The sequence below is a fragment of the Heloderma suspectum genome, chromosome 4 (genome assembly GCF_057233095.1).
Source record: "Heloderma suspectum isolate Gila_16-S chromosome 4, 16-S_ref, whole genome shotgun sequence".
Classification (NCBI taxonomy): domain Eukaryota; kingdom Metazoa; phylum Chordata; class Lepidosauria; order Squamata; family Helodermatidae; genus Heloderma; species Heloderma suspectum.
The window spans coordinates 293,178,225-293,198,382 of NC_139461.1; the positions used below are offsets into that span (position 1 = coordinate 293,178,225).

Below are 20,158 nucleotides of genomic sequence, written 5' to 3' on the forward strand. Positions count from 1 at the left end.
TAGCAGAGAGTGAAGAATCTAATAAGGGAGCAAGCAAGCGAGGACATTCTTGGAAATATTCCATTTACAGATCCCTTTCAGAGAGAATCTAGATATTGGGAGCCAGGCCCACACACAGTGCATAAAGCCCTAATTCAATGCAAGCAAGCAGCTCACAAAGTTTGTGAGAACAGCCCCTCCATTAATGAATGCAAAGCTCCCTTGATGTTCCTCTTCAAGATCCATCTGTTCTGCAGTGCATTCTTACTCCGGATATACCATACAACCACACACATATGCATCCGGCCTGCACTCTCACCACGCTGCTTGGGCATTCTACCTTCTTGTATCAATCTCTGCCATTCTCTTGGGCTCCAAAGCAGCAAGGCTTTTCAGGCAGGAAAGTTCTAAGGGCACAATCCTATGCAGATAGGCGGTCTGGCTGCCTACCCAAGGCAAGGCAGGAGAAGCATGGAGGGGATTGTTCCCTCCGTGCTGTAGCAGTGGGAGGGCAGAGCGGGGGAGGAGGCTGCCATACGACACATAGGATGTGTCGTACAGGCATTTCCGCCCTCCCTGCCCCGTTTCGGCTGCTCCGTGCTCCCCTTGTGAGTGCAGAGCATGGGGCTTCTCCGCACTGCCTGCGAGGCAGTGGAGAAGGTGGGAGAAGGTCGGTTCTCCAGGAACCAACCTCGGAGCGTGGGCTCAGAGGTTGGTTCCCGGAAAACAAGATATCCTACGGCTGTCTAGCCGCTGACTAGCAGCCATAGGATTGCTCCCTCCATGACCCTTTGTTGTTGTTCAGTCGTTCAGTCGTGTCCGACTCTTCGTGACCCCATGGACCATAGCACGCCAGGCCTTCCTGTCCTGTGCTCTCTCCCGGAGTGTGCTCAAATTCATATTCATTGCATCGGTGATGCTATCTAGCCATCTCATCCTCTGTCGTCCCCTTCTCCTTTTGCCTTCAGTCTTTCCCATGACCCTTATTCCATTGTTAAAAATACTGGAGATAATGAGCTACTAAATTACCGCGCTTGTGTTCTGCTTGAGACCCCTCCGTGAAAAAGGAAAAGCTGCGAGACGAGGAGCTAGACCAATGAAACATATGGCAGACTCAGATGAGGGGGAAAGGGGAGGAGGGAAAGGGAGCCCTCCCTTGTAAGGGGAGCCCGTTGTGATCCTGCATTGAAAACGGAAGCAGAAAGCCCTGTTTTAAATGCCATTTTAGGCTGGTGTAGAGATGTTCTCAGTGAACACATGGAGTGGGGAAAATCGGGATTGCACCTGCTCCTGTCCTTCACAGGTTCATCCAAAGTCCCGAGCAGAGCCTGCAGCCGTACAACCGTACACGCAAAAGCTCTACGCACGCAGAGTGCCCCGTGTGCCGCAGAGTGAGCTTTGTCCTGCATGTTGGAGTTGTGAAAGAGAAACAGCTGTACATTTTCACATAAATGCCGCTGTCCTAAATGTATTTTGTCTGAAACCCATGGATTTTTGATGACGATCACTTTCAATTGACCAGGCTTGGGACTGTAGCCCAGTTTTAATTTCCAGTTTATGAGTTAGCTACAGTGTCCACAAAGGTTCCGCAACGGTGTGCATGAACTCCTTATCTGAAGGGGTCACCGCGTCTTCCTTGCATGGCCCTCCCTTGTTCTGACTCGGGCACCACCTATATGGCAGGACTTCTGCAGGGCTGGCTCCAGGTCTTGTGGGGGGTCACAGGCCAATTGTCCCCGGGGGGGGGGACACTGCTCGGAGCAGCTGGACTTCGTCACCGTTGAAAATCCCCACAATGCCCCAGAATGAGGCTAGATCAGGGGCATTGTGGGAAACGTCAAAGGTGGCTAGCCCCAGCTGCCGGGGATGCAAGCAAGAAAAAAATATATGCGGGGCGGGGGGGAAGCATCAACAGCGGGCCGCGGCTGTAGGCGGGGTCCCTCCGAGCCCTTGCCCCGGCGGAGCCCGGACAGGAGGCGCGGTCCCTTTAAGGAGGAGGGTGCGCGGCCGGCGGGGGCGGCTGTTTCTCCGGCTCCCGCTCGGGGCCTGATCTGCCGCGGTTGCAGCCGCGGCCATGCTCTGGCTAGGCCGGCCCGGCGCGCCGCGTGCGCTTCTCCCCAAGCTCCGGGCTGCGAGCGGGAGCGGGAGCGCGGCTTTCGGGGATGCCGCCCGCAGCTGCCCCCAAGCGGCGGGGGCGCCTCGGGCCGCCGCCGCGCTGGGGCTCCTCCTGGGCGGCCGGGTGCCGCTTAGCCCGGCAGCGGCGGAAAAGGAAGCTCCGCGCAGGAGGCGCCCGCCGGGCAGCCCCCGGCTCGGCCGCCTGCCGCGGGCGGCGCCGCTGCTGCCAAGCCCCGTCCGCTTCTGGTTCCCGGCGGGCGCCTCCGCCGCTGATCCCCGCCGCAGCGAGGGCGAGCGGCGGCGGCGGCTGCTGCTGCTCCTTTTGGGTCCCGAGACGGCCGGTCCCCGCTTGCTGCGCTCCCAGATAACCCTGCAAGCGACCGGGAGCCGCTTCCCCGCCGGTGGGCGAGGCGGCGGCGGCGGAGAGAGCAGCAGCCTCGGATCTCGGAAGGTGGGTGAAGGGGGCGAGGCGGCAGCCCCCCCGCTTGCGATAAATCCGAATCGACATAGAGGCGTGAGAAACAGCGCGTATTTGGGAGCAGGGCGGCTTTCCCCAACCGGGCCCTCTCCAGATACGTTGGACTGCAAGTCCCAGCATCCCCGGGGGTCCTGGGAGTTGTAGTGCAACACATCTGGAGAGCGCCCGGGTGGGGAAGGCAGCAGTAAGGGCTGTCAGACCGGGGACCTGCGGCACCTCTGGGGTAAGACTTTGGGGCAGAAGTCGAGGGACCCACTCAGCAGCATGCGCAGGGGGGTCCTCCAGGGAAGTAGGTGAACTACAAGTGAAGGCATACTCATCACCATCTTGCGGGGCGGATGGAGTGTAAACCCATTAAGGGCGCAATCCTACGCATGTTTAGACAGTAAAAAAAAGCCCTACAACTCCCAACACGCCCCACCAGCATGGCTGGCTGGGACATGCTGGGAGTTGTGGGACTTTTTTTTCTGCCTAAACATGCATAGGATTGTGCCCTAAGGCCGCAGTCCTATACACGCACTTCCTTGGGAGTAAGCCTCATTGAGTGCAGTGGGACTTACTTCACAGGTAGACACGCACAGGATTGCACTGTAAGTCAAGAGCCCAATATTAGCAAGGCTCACCACTGCCTTGGAAGGGGTGAAAGCAGTGAGGGCAAAGTCTCTCTGAGCCCATCCAGTCCAGTGCTTTTTCGTAACCATAACCAATGCGTCAAGTACCTGAGGCTAGAGCCTAGTTTTCCAAGCAGCTTTATGCTCTGACATCACTTTTTAAGTATGTGTTGTTGCCAGATTTCAGGGAATGACACTCTGGCTTTTAGTCTCTCATTTGTAACAGCAATAGTATGTGGTGTTTACATACAAGTTTTGAGTATAGAAGTACTTCATGTATTATTATCTCAGTAATCTGCACAACAGCCCTTTGGGGAAACTATGTCTGTGTGTTGTAGATAAAGGGGCTGGGACTGAGAGACAGAGCCATGGAGACAACACCTCTTCCAGTTTAAGGCCTAGTTTGCAGGACCGGTAGTTCAGGTGGTAGAACCATTCTGGGATTGTACTACTTAAGACTGGGTGAAAGATTGCATGGCTGATCAGCGATGGGAGTGGGGTATGTGGTGGATCCCTTTATATCTGAATCTAGTATATCATGGAGAAGGCTAAATTAGAATTCTTCTCCCCGAGATCTAGCTTTTCTTTTTGTAGTGCGCAAGGAAGTTATTATATAGAGGAACTTCCAATCATACAATTTCCCACCTGTGGGCTGAAGTGGTACAGTCCAGGAAATGTCACTGCCTCTGTTGCTGTTTGTGTAAACTGTATCTTGCTGAGAGTTGGAAGACAAAGCTTTCTATATGTTCTGAAGCTTATCTTTCCACTGAAAATCTTTAATTACCCCAAACCCAGGAATATCCCATTTTCTTAATTTTCATTTTTAATTAAATTTATTTAAATAGACACACACATCATATACACACACACACACACACGCATTCCATCTATTTATGCAACACAATCACTAAATAACCATTTGTATAATTAGAGACTTCTAATAATTACAAAACCTACTCATTTCACTTAACTAAATCTACATGAAAATACCCTATTATATTAAAAAAAATAATTAGTCCGTAAATCATGTATACTAATAATTACAAAACGGATACATTTAATTTAGCTAAGTCTGCACAGAAAATATGTTATACAAGGAGAACAATCAATCAATTAACCCAAGCATCCTGTATTAAAAGGGACTGTGTCAGGGTGGACACTGAGCCCATAGAATCCCAGAGTAGTTCTGATTCTGAGGAAGAGGAGTTGCTCCTGGGAGAGGAGCGCGCTCCTTTTTCCCAGGGCCAACAGCTGACGGAGATTCCTCCCACCAGCATTCCTAGCTTAGATAGCAGTCCTGGGAGTGACAGAGCGCGGGAGGCAGACTTGATGGACGCGCAACGCCGACGCAGAGAGCGGCGCCAAATGGAGGGCGCAGAAAGGAGGTGTAGTGCCCGGCTGGCGCGCAAACAACGGCTGCGCCCAGAGGATCCAAGGGAAAAGGGGAGGGACTCTCCCTAGTCCTTAAGTTCAGGGGTCTGCCAGTAATTCCCTTTCAAATGGGGACCAACTGTTCCAACTTAGGGCACAGGTACTCTGCTGCTCATATCTAGTTGCTAACAGTAGAGTTGTTAAGTTGTAAAAGAGGAATAAAGCTTTGAAAAGAATCCATTTGTCTGTGTCTGGACTTGGCTACTGGATTAGACTGAGAGAGGCCTCCAAGGAGCCCTTGACATACGGATACTAATTGTACAATCCAACTCCACACATTACCTAGCCACATCTGTACTTTATATAATATAATTCCATCTTCATATTTCTTCCTTATTTCAATTAATTCTAGAATAATACGCATTAAAATTCACAACAATATCATTATTTTTAATTATGCCAATACATATGAACTTGATTACAGGCAAAGAGGGTTGTTTAAGGGAGCAATCTTATGTGGAGAGGCAACCACTTCTGAACTCGGAGGCGACTGCCTCTCCAGTGCATGGCAGGAGGAGCGTGGAGGGTATCCTCTCCTCCGCGCTCCAGCTGCCCTGCATTCACAGCTAGATGGCTGATTTTGGCTGTGTAGCTGCGGGACGTTGGAGCAGGGGTGGGGAGGCCGGATGATGCATAGGAAGCATTGTACCAGCACTTCTGCCTCTCCCCACCCCAGGGAATGCCCCCTTTTGCCCCGCTCCACGCTGCTATTACAAGCACAGAGCCCGGGGACGATGCACGCCGCATACAAGACGGCAGGGGAGGTGGCGGGGAGGCAGTTCTCCAGGAACCAACCAACCCTATGGCCGTCTAGCTGCTGTCTAGAGGCCATAGGGTTGCATCCTAATTCACTTTTTTGCTTATTTTTCTGTATCGCTGTTCTATATCTTGCTGGAATTGCTACATTCAGCAGCTCTTGTAATCTTCTTTTCCTGCTCTTTTGCTCTTATGAACATGTAAACCTTGCCTGGCATGATATTTTTAGAGAGCTGGCGTGATTTTTGAGAGCTGATGACCCTAGCCCTGAACCCGCCTCTGATGTTCGTTCTTGACTGAAAGCAAGAGAACTTGTTGGCTCATTCTGCCTCTTAAATTGCCTCCCTGTGTTTTTCAGCTGGAGCCACTTGATGCTATTTTGAGCGGAAGTGTCGGAGAAGAGCAGCATAATGATGAGAAGCTGAATAGCAGCCAGTTCCCATCACTTAACACTCTTGACATGACTTCCTTTCTTTCCCTGTTTCTTGGACCACCTATATAGACTTTGCAGGCTTTTATCCATCTGCCCCTTTCTTGGGTGGGTTAAAACACTTGATTGGAGCTGCTTGTATGAACTTTGGCTTTAACATATTCAGATATTCGTAGGAAATGTGCTTTTGAGAAGCAACAGGAGGTAGGAAAGTTCGCAAACTGAATCTTTAAAACAGCCACTTCCCACCATCAGCTTTGTAGCAGGAAAGAATTTCTTTTTAGAGTCACATTTTATTAGTACTGCTTAACATTTTGGGCCTTTTGTTCAAATAAAGAGTTTAAACCAGCCCCTCGTCTTAAAATAGAGCCATCACCTTATAAAAGCACTTTAAGGCTCAATTCTAGGCATGTTTAGGCAGAAAAAGGCCCCACAACTCCCAGCATCCCTCCAGCCAACCATGCTGGTGTTGGGAATTTTTTCAGTCTAAACATACATAGTGTTGCGTCCTGAGCTGATTAATCATCTACCTTTTAGAGAGCAATCCTATCTAGATAGGTGGCCACCTCCGAACTCAGGTGGCCGCCTATCAAAAGCAGGGCAGAAGCATGGAGGGGATGGTTCCCTCCGTGCTTCTCCTGCCCTGCTTTTTCGGCTAGACAACTGATTGTGGCTGTCTAGCCACGGGAGGACGGAGCGGGAAAGGAGGCTGCTGTATGACACATAGGATGTGTCGTATAGGCAGCTACGCTCTCCCTGCCCCGGAACGCCCCCAGCCACACCCCTTTCTGGCCACTCCATGCTCCTCTTGAAAGCGTGGAGGCCGGGGCTGTTCCGTGCTGCCTCTGAGGCAGCATGGAAGTGCGGGGAGATCTGTTCTCCGGGAACCAACCCCAGAATGGGCTCCAAGGTCGATTTCCAGAAAACAACATTTCCGATGGCCATCCAGCCGCTCTCTAGCAGCCATAGGATTGCGCCCTCCATCAATTAAATTTAGATGAGTAAACATATTACCTGAATTATTAACTTGTAGATTAATAAACAAAAGCTAGCACTCATGGTTAGAAGGCAATTTTTAATGTTTTCTTTTTCATTTCATATCACAATAACACACCAGAAATCCCTCAAGATTAAATGTTTATTTAATTCTCCACCATTTAAAACTTGCTTCGACCACTTGATCAAGCAGAAACTTTAGTCGATGGATCTAGATTGCAGCTCTGTAAACAACAGAATTAGCTTGGAGGATGTGCAGAGGCCAAGACACTTTCAGCAGGGTGTGTTTTCTAGTCCTAGTCATCCTTCTTGAACTTTCCATCTGCTACTTTGTTGTTGTTCAGTCGTGTCCGACTCTTCGTGACCCCATGGACCATAGCACGCCAGGCCTTCCTGTCCTGCAATGTGTTTTTGGACAATGCACTAGAATGCTGTGTAAACTGTAGAGGCTCCTGCCCCCAAGGCGTGCCTTTCTGTTGAGGCAGACAAGGCAGCGGTAAAGAGCACGGTAAAGGCCTGAATGGTGTTGGGGGAGCAATGCTTTGTTTTTCAAAATAAAGGTGCCAGGGATCCAGCTTGCCAGAAAACCACAGGTGTGATCTGGAGGTGTTGACCCTATTATCCTAGATTTGTGGGTGCCCTCAAAATGTGAGGAAAATACAATCTGTACATATTACACGGAAATTTGCAAAATGCTTGTTGAGATGATCAGGTAGGGCAGCCTTCCCCAGCCTCATGCACTGCAGAGGTGTTGGACTACAAGTCCCAGCATCCCCAAGCCAGCATCTGGAGAGCACCAGGCTGGGGTAGAGAATGCAGAGACAAGGAGAAATATGAGATGGTTGTAGTGGGAGTATTTTCCTTCCCCCTCATCCCAACTGTGGCCATTGAGCACTTAAGGAGCAAAGCCCCATTCCTCCCACAAAAGCGCTGCATTTTACTGTCTTTGTTGTCTGGGATGAGCATTGCGATGACCAAGAACCAAATTGTGTCCCAGTCTGGTACTGCCACTGCCAAATGCATGGTTACATTGAAAATATTGTTTTCTCCTCGTGACTTTGAACAGTCAGTGAAATATCCCACAGTCTCTTTTGTTTTTTTGTTTGGGTGTACTTTTTTTTAAAAAAAATCAAAACAAATTAGCCTTTCTTCAGTTTTCTTGGCTAGGGTTTTAACCCAATGTAGATCAACCTTTACTGCTTAGAACTGGAAGGACTACTGTCAAGGGAGTACAGTCTGCCCACCCAGTGCTGTGTTAACGTTGCAACATTAGACCGCTGGAATTTGCAGCCTTCAGTGTAGTCCAGAAGCCATGCAAGGTGGCCTGCCAAGTGCTTAGGAAAACAGGAAGCTGCCGTGTAGTGACTTGGACCATTAGTCCATCTAGCTCAGAATTTTCTGAAAGGAATCAGATCTCTGGGGTCTCAGGCAGAGGTTTTCCCCAACATCTGCTACCTGATCATTTAAAACGGAGATGACGGAGATTGAACATCCCTGAGACATCCTGCATGCAATGTATGCAGACTTCTACTGAACTACAGGCCCAAACCATAGAGTTCCCCCAAATCATAGACCTCCTAGGGCCCCAGAAACTAATATTAGCGTGGTGGCATAGCTCGCCTTTTCACAACAATTGTGCACTTTTTCAGAAAAGCAATTTATATCATAATGATCATTTTCAGATGTGGGGGCATTTGCTTTTGCAGATGCATATGCATATGCAGCTGATTAAATATTTGAACATGACATAACACATCATGACCCAGTTCATGTGTAACAGCAACAAGTTGTGGGTTAATTAACCCACGATTTACCATAGCATGTGCCAGACGCGTTCCATGGCCATTTTGAGGCTGATCAATCAGGCTGAACAAAGGATGCTATGTGGCATCTAAACCCAGACATTATAGGTCAATTGTGGGTTAAACAACCCATTGTTAACCTACAGTTAGTAGTTAGGTTAACTGTGGGTGGTTTAACCCATGATTAACCTATGGTGTCTGGGTTCAGACATCACGTAGCACCCCTGGATCAGCCCAGTCGGGGGCTGAATATTCAAAAAGGCTGCGAATGTGACTGGCATGTGCCACAGCAAATTGTGGGCTAATTAACCCACAGTTTACTGCCATTATGTGCAAACAGCCCCAGTGACTTGTATAACAATCATGCATGTCATAAAAGCACCAAATTTATACTATATGCCATGTTGTGAAAAGCTGAGCTGTGCTGCTGCACTAGTATTAGTTAATTTTGGAAATGCATAGACTATTGTAATTCACATCTCCATATTATTTCCTGCAGTTTAAAGATAAATTTTCCTGATCAAGGAAAGGTTCCATTAAAAAAAAACAACACCACTTTTCACATAGTGCAAAGTTTTTGTTACACATTTCATTTTTCTGTATCCAGAGTAAAAGGCCTCCAATGCATACAAAAAATAGACATGGCCTGGTGGTGGGTTGCATTCTATTTCATGGTTCATATGTTGTGCAGACAATGTATGGTGCTGTTGTGTAATGTGTCCCTTTTTTAAGGATTCTCCCCCCCTCCAATCTACCTGCCCAAGATAATTTATTGAAGTATCTCCTCCCCTGGACCCTTGAGAGAAATTCTGGACACTGGGGGACACCAATTTGGGGTCTCTACTAAATGTCCTGTTTTCCCAGACAGCTTCTTCTCCCCATCTTTCCATCACCCTCTCCCCATTTTCTTTTTCTTTTTTAAGAAGGCAGGATTTGCTTTCCCTAACCCACCTCCCATCCTGCCGAACTGCTTATGCAATGGAGTCAGGGGTGCCTTGAGAATTTGCTTGAGGCCTTTCTTGGGATCTGGGAGTGCCAAACGAGTTCTTCCAGCTTAAACAACAAGGAGCTGTGGAATCTAAAAGGCTCACAGATTTATATCTGAACTATATCCCTAATGAATGCTATCCTTTAAGGGATACAGACGCACCCCTCCTAAGGTCCCAGTCCAGCTGTCTGGGGTTCACCAGATGGCCACACCCTTTCCCCTGGCCCCACCCCCTTTTTCCGAACCACCAAACATTTGGTTGTTCCCTGGCTTTTGTGCCAATTTTTTCCTACTCTAAAATGGCACTCTCTCCTAAGGCTTACTTACTGGTCCTAGGAGCTTTAAACTAAAATATGTTGGCATTTTTGCGCCAACATTTCTTTGCCTCACCCTTTTGCCTTCTCCTAAGAATGTGGCTCCTAAGAGTTTCTCGGAAGTAGAATTCAGCCCTTGGGCGGAAAGAGGTTCAGTACACCTGGGCTTTGCTGTTTTTGCTGCAGCACTAACACAGCTACCCATCTGGGATTAGTTCTTGCAGGTCAGCTTTATTATTGGCAGTACTTCAGTATGATAGCAAAGCACACTGTCAGCAGTTCACCAGTGATTCCTGAGTTTTCTATGTTTTGTTCCTATCATATATGTTGCAGAACATAACAGGAGCAGAAAACGCTGGTCTTGATACTGAGATGAGTTATTTTAAGTCAGGATCCTCCCCCACTCCTCTCTCAATTTCTAAGTGGTGTCAAATGGCGTGCTGCAGAACCAACCCTGTTGCCTGCAGGAGTACAATACTCCTTTCCCTGTCCTAGGATTTGCACAGTCTGGCAGAGCTGCTGAAGCTTAAAAGCATGAACCAAAAATTACTATGGCGTAAACTTGGATTCAGATTCCATAGCTGCCTCCCTGTTATCAGACCTACATTTCTGCACTGTTGTAATGGTAGGATCGAAGCCCTGTGTTCAAACACTCTATTAGCCTTATTGATATTCTGTCTATCTCTATATATCAAGGCGGCTCACATAAAGTATAAAAACATTAAATACATTAAAACCAAATAACAATAAAACCAGGCAGCTGCACACAAATAATTGGAAACATAGGTCAGTCAAGAAATAACAAATAACACTCCAACAAATAAAAATGCCAACCCTTTAAGTGACTCAGTGGTTTTAAAATGGCAGATATAAAAGCCGCAAATCTCAAAAAATGAGGCCAAATGGGTAGCTTTTAAAAACCCATTTGAATACCAGCAGAATTGAGACCAGACATACCTAAGTGAGAAGGGAATTCTACAACCTTTGGGCCATCACTGAAAAGGCCATCTCTCATGCCCACCATCTGAACGGATCCTTACAGAGGGGCTTACAAGCAAGACCTCTGAGGCAGATCTTAATACCTGGGCAGTTTTGTATGCCTGCATGCACCACTGCACCCGCAAGACGATGCTGGGGCACCCGCCAGGCTATTTCCCCCAGGTAACTGAATGGACTGATTTCTCTATTCACTTGCATAGGGTGGGGGAAGCTTAGCTGCCAAAAATTGGCTGAAGGAAGCCCACCCAACCTGCCAAAGACCCTGGAGGCAAAAGGTTTTCTGGTGGGAGGGGCTTCTCCGCCTTAAACAATTTTGGCAGGACAGCTTTCCCCATCCCTCCCTCCTAATAAATGACACAACTTCTCCATTCACTTGGGGAGGCAGGGGAAGGGAGAGAGATAGCTGCCCTTCCAAAAACAATGGCTGGGGTGATCTGTGACTTTCTAGGTTCCACCTTTTCCCCAGCCTCCACTTGTGAAACTGAGAAACAAACCCCTCAAGAAAGGCCTGCTTTCACCTGGATCAGGTGTTCCCACTGACACCCAAGCTTCAGCCCTTTTACTCTCTCTCTGGGTTCCAGAGAAACTCGATATGCTCAAATGGTTCTCTCAACTCACTATAAGAGAAGTAACAAGGAAATAGATTTAATAACAGTTCAATCAACACCTGGGAGTCTTTATTTAAGAAAAAACAAATAAAAGATTTATTTGCAACACAAAGAGTTATTATTCATTAATGCTTGGAGCTAACTTCCCTGCCTTCTCTACCCCTTCTAAAATCCTATACACACACACCCTTACTAACTGGATGTTACTTGCACAATCCCTAAATCCCTATCTGACTCCTAACTGTCAGTTCCTGCCTTTTATAAACTCAGTCTACACACACACACACACACACACACACACACACACACACACGGCCCTCCCATATTTCACTCTGTGATACATTATTAACCCTATCTTACTTGGGTCGCATTTAACAATGAAAACAACATACATTAATATAACATGCATATGTTACAGGAACTTGCCCCGACAAAGACCCTTGGGGTCATGGCAGGGGCTGAGCTTTCTTCCCCCGCACCCCCAGCTGTTTTTTGGTAGGGCAACTTCCCCTCTCCTCATGCAAATGAATGAAGAAACCATCCATTCAGTTGCAGAGGGGGAAATCGTGTGCATGTGTTTACCTCTATGGGGATTCGATCCTACCGCTTGCCACTACATAGGTGTTATCACTTGCAGTACTGTCACCACCTGTGGGGAATTCTTATTTTTCTAATAAGTGGTTACATTTCAGGGCCTAAAGAACTTCCTGCCACTATTACTCAGAGTTCCCCAAACAGACCTTTTTCTGTTGCCACCAATTCTTTTAGAATACTTTAAAACCTCCTGTAGCTTGGTACAAGAGGCTTCAGCCTGAGATGGGCACCAACACTTGAGACAGTTTGAACTATTAAACAAGTTGGTTTATTAAAAGGACATTTTGAACATAATATTTACTTTGGGGTTTTCAAAAGAGTGCTTGCTGACAATTTTTAAGGACTCATAGGAAGCTGCCTTATATTGATTCAGACCACTGGTCCATCTAGCCCAGTATTGTTGACACTGATTGGCAGCAGCTCTCCAGGGTTTCAGGCAGTTTTTCCAGCCCTACCTGGTGGTGCCGGGGATTGACTCAGGAGACAGTTGCTAATACAGGCCTCTTAGGGAGCAATCCTATGGCCACTAGACAGCAGCTAGACAGCCATAGGATACGTTGTTTTCCAGGAACCAACCTCGGAGCCCACGCTCCGAGGTCAGTTCCCAGAGAAACCCCCCCCCCAGTTCCATGCTGCGTTGGAGACAGCGCAGAACAGCCCCGTCCTCCACGCTCGCAAGAGGAGCACAGAGCGGCTGGAAAGGGGCGTATCTGGGGGCGTTCCAGGGCTGGGAGAGCGTAGCTGCCTGTACGACACATCCTATGTGTCCTATCCTCATAGGACACATCCTATGTGTCGTACAGCAGCCTCCTTCCCCGCTCCGTGCCCCTGCGGCTAGACAGCCGCAGTCAGCTGTCTAGCCGAAAAAGCAGAGCAGGAGGAGCGCAGAGGGAACGATCCCCTCTGTGCTTCTCCTGCCCTGCTTTGGATAGGCGGTTGCCTCTGAGTTCGGAGGCAGCCACCTATCTCAATAGGATTGCTTCCTAAATGACCTTTTTTTTCTTTTTTTTTACACCTCAGGTCAACTATCCTAAACCTCCACTCCAGGCAAATTCACCCACACCCAGGTCCAGCATTTGGGTACAGTCTTCCTCTGACATCAAGCTCTTCCTGTTCTGCTACTGGCTGCTTGAACAGTTACCTGCTTTTTAATGCCTGCTTATGTGAACGTCTGGTAAAGTCTCAGGGTAGCCTCCTGGCATAACACAGCCACCTGATCTTCACCAGCAATCCATGGTTATCACAGAGAAGAAATAGTTTAATATTCAGGCCTCAGCTATTCACTTTCTCCTCAGCTTTTTCCTAGTCCTTCTGTTGGACACCACACCCCAATCAACCGACTTTCTGTCCCTCCACCAATTGACTGTCTCTGTCAGCTTTCACTTCCCAGCTGATCTTTTCCACCTAGCTAGAACCCCCAGCCAAGCAGAACCTGATGTTTCCCAGGCCAGTCAAAATTAAATTGATTTTCTGGTTTGGGAAATGCAATATTACACCATCTATAAATATTCAAATTGAACGTCTCTCTCTCCCCCCTTTAGAAGCACAGTTCCTGCACGGGGCTTTGACATAGTAACAACAGTAGGCCTAGTCTTGGGATATCTTAATGCAGCATCAGAATGTTAAAATAAAGTATAATCAAGAAATAAGACCCCACATTTTAATGAGAGCATCAATTCTCTCTCCGACCCCCTGATAGGACACTAGTGGATCCTCAGGAAATGATCAGACAGATCCAAGCCAAGAGAATGGGAAGGAACCAAACAAATCCCAGCAGCTGAAGAAGGTTTTTAAGGAATATGGAGCTGTAGGAGTGGCATTCCATGTTGGGATTTCTTTGATGTCTCTGGGAATGTTCTATCTAGCTGTGTCAAGGTATGTTTTCTATACTTTCTGTAATTATTTTTTGTGGGGAGGGGGACTTAATTATGTTATATCCAACATAAAAGAAATGTAACTATTGAACATAAGAATTGCCTTACTGGATCTGATGAAGTTCCATCTACTCCAGCATTTGATTTCCAGTAGCAGCCAACAAGATGCCTCTGGAAGTCCATAAGCAGGACACGGTGGTGATAAATCATGATTAGTATTAGGGCTGTGCATGGACCCCGCAGTCTGCCCCGGAGGGGGACCCCGCAGTCTGCCCCGGAGGGGGGCCCCTAACCCACTTCAGCCTCTGACATCCAAACCCTACTTGCCTCCCACCCCCCTCGAAGCACCGCCCAGCCCCTTACCTGGGCCCTTGGATGTGCGCTGCCAACCATCTTGTTCCGGGCGGAGGGGGCGTAGGAGTCACTGCCAGGGGAGCCACCGCCAGTTCCTGGGCCCTCTGGACACGTGTTAGCAGCCATCTTATTGTTCCGGGGTTGGGGGAGCCATTTTTAAAATGTGACTCCCTGTATTTCCGGGAATAGATCCAGCAAAATCTATTTCGGGAAATACAGGGAGTTGCCATTTTAAAAATGGCTCCTCCCCCTGGAACAAGATGGCTGCCGGCATGCTTCCAGAGGACCAGGTAAGAAGCTGGGGGCTGGGTGGCGGCGCAGCTGGGCTTCCAGATTGCACTGAAGCGCACCGGAGCACTTCAGAGCAACACAACCTGCTTCGTGCCCCCTCTGTGGCAGTCCGAAGCACCCCACTTTGACTCAGAGCTCAGGCTTCGGGCCAAAGTGGTGCACAGCCCTAATTAATATTTATTGATTTATCCTCCATATACTTGTCCAATTGTTTTTAAAAGCCATCTAAGTTTGTAGCCATCATGATATCTTGTGGTAGTGGATACTATAAGTTCTACACCCACCTTCCCCAACCAAGGAGCCTGCCCAATGTTTTGGATTACAACTGCCATTAGCCCCAGACAACATGGCCAATGGTCAGGGATTATGGGAGCTGTAGTCCAAAACATCTGGGGGACACCCATGATCTTAAACAACTGAACAAGGCCAGTGGAAAGAACTGCTTCCGTCTGTCTGTCCTGACTGTATAGCCAGTCAGCCTCACTAGGTAACCCCAAATTTTAGTATTAGAAGAAAAATAAATTTGTGTCTCCACACATTTTTCATAATATGAAAAGAACTATGATAATATAAGGCTGCCCTCCTATAAAACATTTATGCTGTAATCCATAATTGCATGGGATTTTGAAAGTGAAGGAAGAGAAGCAACCTTTTTAAAAGGGGATGCTGGAAGAACACACTAAGTATATTCCTCAACTGCAAGATGATTAGTTCAAAAGAACCCTGGTGTTAAACTCTGGGTACCCTTCCGGCAATGGCACTAATGTCTAAATAGCAGTTGGCAAAGTAACACTGGATACATGGACTGCCAGTTTCCCACTCATAATGACAGAAGAACTTAAGAATTGCCTTGCTGAATCATCTGGCCAAAGGGTTGAGTCCCACATTTTGGAATCTTACCACTGAACATGAAGATGTCTCTGATACATTCACAAGCAGAACATGATGGATATGCTTATTGTTGTTGTTAAACTGAAATAAGCAAAAAACCAAATGACCCATTGAACCTAAAACTCATCTCCCTTATTGTTCACCATGGAGCAGCCAATACAAGCCTTTATCGCTAACTGAGTATATGTCCAGTGCAAATATATTGTATATTTTTCTGAAACAGGAGTTCATTGTAATTAAGAAATAGTCAAGAAAGATTCCTTTGAACTGGTCTGCTTTTAACTCTAAACTGATGGATTATTTTCTCTAAGAACATAAGAAAAGCCATGCTGGATCAGACCAAAGGCCTATCTAGTTGAGCATTCTGTTCCACGGTGGCAAGCCAGCCAGCTAACGGTGGGAAACCCACAAGTAGGACATGAATGCAACAGCACCTTCCCACCCATTTTCCAGAGCAACTGGTATAGATAATCATACTGCCTCTGATACTGGAGGTAGCATATCCATCAGCATATAGCCATTAGTACTAGTAGCCATTAATAGCTTTATCCTCCATGCACTTGTCCATTCCCCTTTTAAAGTCATCCAAATTGGTGTGCAAATCCCCCTGCCTATGCACATTTTCATGCTTTGCCCTATGGAGGGAATGGTAAGAAAACCAGTCCACAGAATCCGCATGACTCAAGAAAAGCTGGTCTGCTGCAGAATCCACAGGTCGGATTCATAAAAATCTGAACTCATTTAATTCTGTTGAGGATTTCTCTGACATCCTTATGCCTGATTCATTTTACACAATAAGTAGCAAGGTGCAGAGAGATAACCCCCCCTTTTTTTAAGGTCCTACTTGTCCAGATTAAAAGTAAAATGCTTTTGAAAATCTATGAGTGTTTTTTTAATGTTACTAAGGTGCAGTATGTTTTTTCCCCCTTTTTAGTGGAGTGGACATGACTGCCATTCTCTTCAAGTTGGGATTCGATGAAGCTCTGGTGCAGTCCAAGCTAGCTGCCGGGACAAGTACTTTTGTATTGGCCTACGCTATCCACAAACTGTTTGCTCCTGTCCGAATCAGCATCACCTTAGTCTCTGTGCCATTACTTGTCCGATATTTTCGAAAGATAGGTTTCTTCAAGCCTCCAGCTCCAAACCCATGATTTTAGATCCTTGGAGGAAAAAAGGATGTGGCTTTGCTTAATATAAACATTTTGAAATTGCTGCACCCTGGTGGTGCCTCTATGTGGATTCCGGTAACGCCCCCATTTCATTGTCTCTGTTGCAGAGGGTGGGGAAGTGGTTTCTTTGAGATAAACCACCGTTTAAAAAATACTGTTATTTGTTTCTTTCTCACATCCATTGCTAGCTTACGAAGGCGGACGGAAAACAATTCTTTTGGTACTCATACAAACATAGGAAGCTGCCTTATATCTGGTCAGACTATTGGGCCATCCAGCCCAGTCTTATCTACTCTGACTGGCAAGGGCGCTCCAGGCCCTCAGACAGAGATCTTCCCCATCATTCCTACCAAATCCTTTTAGCTAGATATACCAAGGGTTGAAGCTGGGATCTTCTGCATGCAAAGCATGCACAAATGCTCCTGAACGTGGGTCCCTCCTCATACACAGAAAGGCTGCAAGCATTTAAAACACCTTTATATTATGCAAGTCTGTACACAGGGTGGTAGAATTAGAAACCTTGAGATTACATTTGACACTCCAGAAGACAAAAATATTAACTAGCCCCTGCAAAGAACTCTAGCAACCACATTAGCTGTATGCCATTTGGCTGGAGCAGGCCAGTTAACATATCAGTCAGATGCCTGCTTGCCAGCTCTGTTGTTCCATCCTGCTTGCTGAAAATTCTTCAAGACATGGTGATCTAATTAAACAAATCTATTTTTGCCCCTGTTATCAAACAAATTTGTTCTCACATGTATGAAAGCTGCTGGGTACAGGATAGAAACCTGTATCATCCAGCACTATGATAACACACGCCTTACTCTATATTATCACTCCCCACCCTTCACGCAAGCCATTTGGTTTCTGCAAGAGCATACACAGTGCTTCTAGTGTTGCTTTGATTTGGGGATTAAAATTGACTCACAGTTTAGGATGTAGGCTTGAGCAAGCCATGTATACTGAAGTCCCACTGATATTTTAATGAGGACATAATTTTCTCTAGGTTTTATTTTAAATCAGTGAATCTTTTTAAAATCATGAAGTAGAGGGTCCATAGTAATATGACAGAGATGGCAAAAAGGAGGTATTCTAGGATCATGTCAGGTAAGGCGTTGGATCTAAACCCTTTTTGTTACCCACAGCACATTGCTGGAACTGTGGAAGTATGTCAGCTGTGGAGCTGGCACGTTTAATTTTCCTCATGTTAACTAGAAGTCTTAGCAGGTGTTTAAAAATTATTCTGTGCAGGGAAGTATGCGGTTTAATATCTAGACATGCATGTAATACTTGCCACAAACAGAATACTACTGGAGTTACCTATAACAAAAGCTTTACATCATGGTTAACTGAAGCTAGATGGATATTCTTGCCAACTCTCTTGTTGGCATGAGACCAGCTCTGCAAGAGAAAGGAAGCAGCAGTATACGAAGTTTAATCACCGGTTGCAAAGTCTCCTAGAACAAAGGCAACTTGTGTATCATCAGGGGACACAGGAGAATGTCTTAATTTTTGTCGATTATACCATGTCAATTATACCATGTCAATAAACCAAACCACTTCAACTTGGTTAAACTGGTAATCGGGGGGAGATAAATTTACGTAGATTTACTCAGCTTAGGAACATGGGAAGCTGCCTTATACTGAGTCAGACCATTGGTCTATCTAGCTCAGTATTACCAACTTTGACTGGCAGCAGCTCTCCATGGTTTCAGGCAGGATTTTTTCCAGCCGTTGCTGGGGATCAAACCTGCAACCTCCTGCATGCAAAGCAGATGCTCTACCACTGAGCTACAGCCCCTCCAAGCTTGCATTTTGTTTTGCTCTACAAGTCAGCAGCAAAACAAATCCACAACACTTTTAGTACTGAATTGACAGCCAACTGCTTCCAGTCAAAACATCCAAGCATCATTGAACCTGATATATGAAATGCCATGGTATTTGAGGCTAAACTATCACTTTCTGTTAATAGTGAACTCAGGGACAAGTGCCAACAGGATTGTAGCCAAAAGAGGGCTACTAAGAAGTAAGGAAGGTGGGATCAGTGTGCTTGGGGGAACTCCAAGGTTTGAAGTACAATTTTTTGTAAAAAAAAACAAAACAAAAACAAACCCTAAGGCAATGAAATACACAAAAAAAATCCTGGTCCAATGAGGACTGAGCATCCTAAGTAGCCAGAGCATGTTGAGGGAAGAAAAAAATGGGGAAGGGGGTTATTGGAATGTTCTTGGAGGGAATGGCTGGCTGGAACCCTGTTAGACATGGCAATGTTGTGATATTGCAACATTTTGTTGCAGGGCCCACTTGTTCTTTCTAATCTCATTGCCTCCGATGACCAGTGTGCTGGGGGTAGGAGGAGTTTACCTAGGGTCCTTAACTTTCTACTTTTGTCACTTCACCTAGGATGAGATGTGGTGGGCTGCAAAAAGGTTCTCCCACTTGACTAGAAAACTGTCTTAAGCCAGGCTAGGAGAAAGCAGTACGAAAGAGATTAAGTAGCCCCATTCCTCTATATTTCTCCCCTTCACAAATGCATCTGAAAGATTTTTAGGCTACCTGTCAGCATGGCATACAAACAAAACTGATAAAACAGGAATATTAAAATGAAAGACAGGAGAAACTGTATACAAGTTCAGCAGATCAAATCTTTAACCACTTCATACCACATGCTGGATTACCTGGGTGTATAAAACATGACCTTGCCTGGAATTATATCACAGTTGGGGCTAGGTAAGCCTCCCTAGAAAAATTTGATTAGTAGAAAGGTGGGGTACAAAAGATATGGCACTCAAGGTGCCATGACCAAAAAGGCCTTTACTCTGGTCATTATTCACCTAATTTAAGATGACTGGGGTGGGTGGGGAGAGAGATCTCAAGGACAGCCTCAGAACAAAGTACTGGGAATCTTCTGTTTCCTGTGAACAACTAGTTCAAGCAGTTTCTCCCAGAAGTTCCACAGCATAGCCTACAAAGAGAAGGCTTTACATCAGGGTGGACAGAAGGTAGATCAGGATCTACTGGAAGTTCTTTGGGTGAGTTGCAGTGTATTGTAAGGGTTTCCAACTCCCTTTGAGTTCAATAGAAACTAAAAAAGCAAGAATCCCCGCCATCTCTCTCAGCCTACGTTCCTAATCCATTGAATAGCTGCATTTGACCAGGTCTTTTTGCAGTTCTGCTAGTCAATTTAGAGCTGTGTTATAACCTCTGATCTATAGTAACAGATGGAGATGCATATATGTAGGTCATCCCAGCCTATTCATGAGTTGCAATAAATTGGCTCCACTCTCTTAACCAGCATTTCGCATCTAGCTCCTCCCACTACTTTGCAGCTGGCTTCAGTTGGGGGACCTTTGGGTTCTAGGAAAATTGATTCCACAAGTTTTATGTCTGCTCACCTCTGCCTTCCACTGGGTAGAGAGAGGATCAAGCTCATTTTGGACAGATGGAAAAACTTAAAACCCCAGGTGCTCTGTCAGGC

The 20,158-nt window shown here is 46.6% G+C and overlaps 1 protein-coding gene across 2 annotated transcripts; it reads left to right on the top strand.

The window, feature by feature from the left end:
- Positions 1 to 2,016: 2,016 nt before the first annotated feature.
- On the top strand, positions 2,017 to 16,834 carry MIMS2 (mitochondrial inner membrane scaffold 2). Of its 2 annotated transcripts, XM_084854198.1 has the most exons (4): positions 2,017 to 2,545; positions 13,122 to 13,181; positions 13,801 to 13,976; positions 16,446 to 16,834. In XM_084854198.1, exons 1-4 carry the CDS (start codon positions 2,054 to 2,056, stop codon positions 16,660 to 16,662), a joined length of 945 nt encoding a protein of 314 aa, XP_084710324.1. In that variant the 5' UTR covers positions 2,017 to 2,053; the 3' UTR covers positions 16,663 to 16,834. The 2 variants fall into 2 exon arrangements, with proteins under 2 accessions (XP_084710324.1, XP_084710325.1); XM_084854199.1 differs by lacking the exon at positions 13,122 to 13,181.
- Positions 16,835 to 20,158: the final 3,324 nt, after the last annotated feature.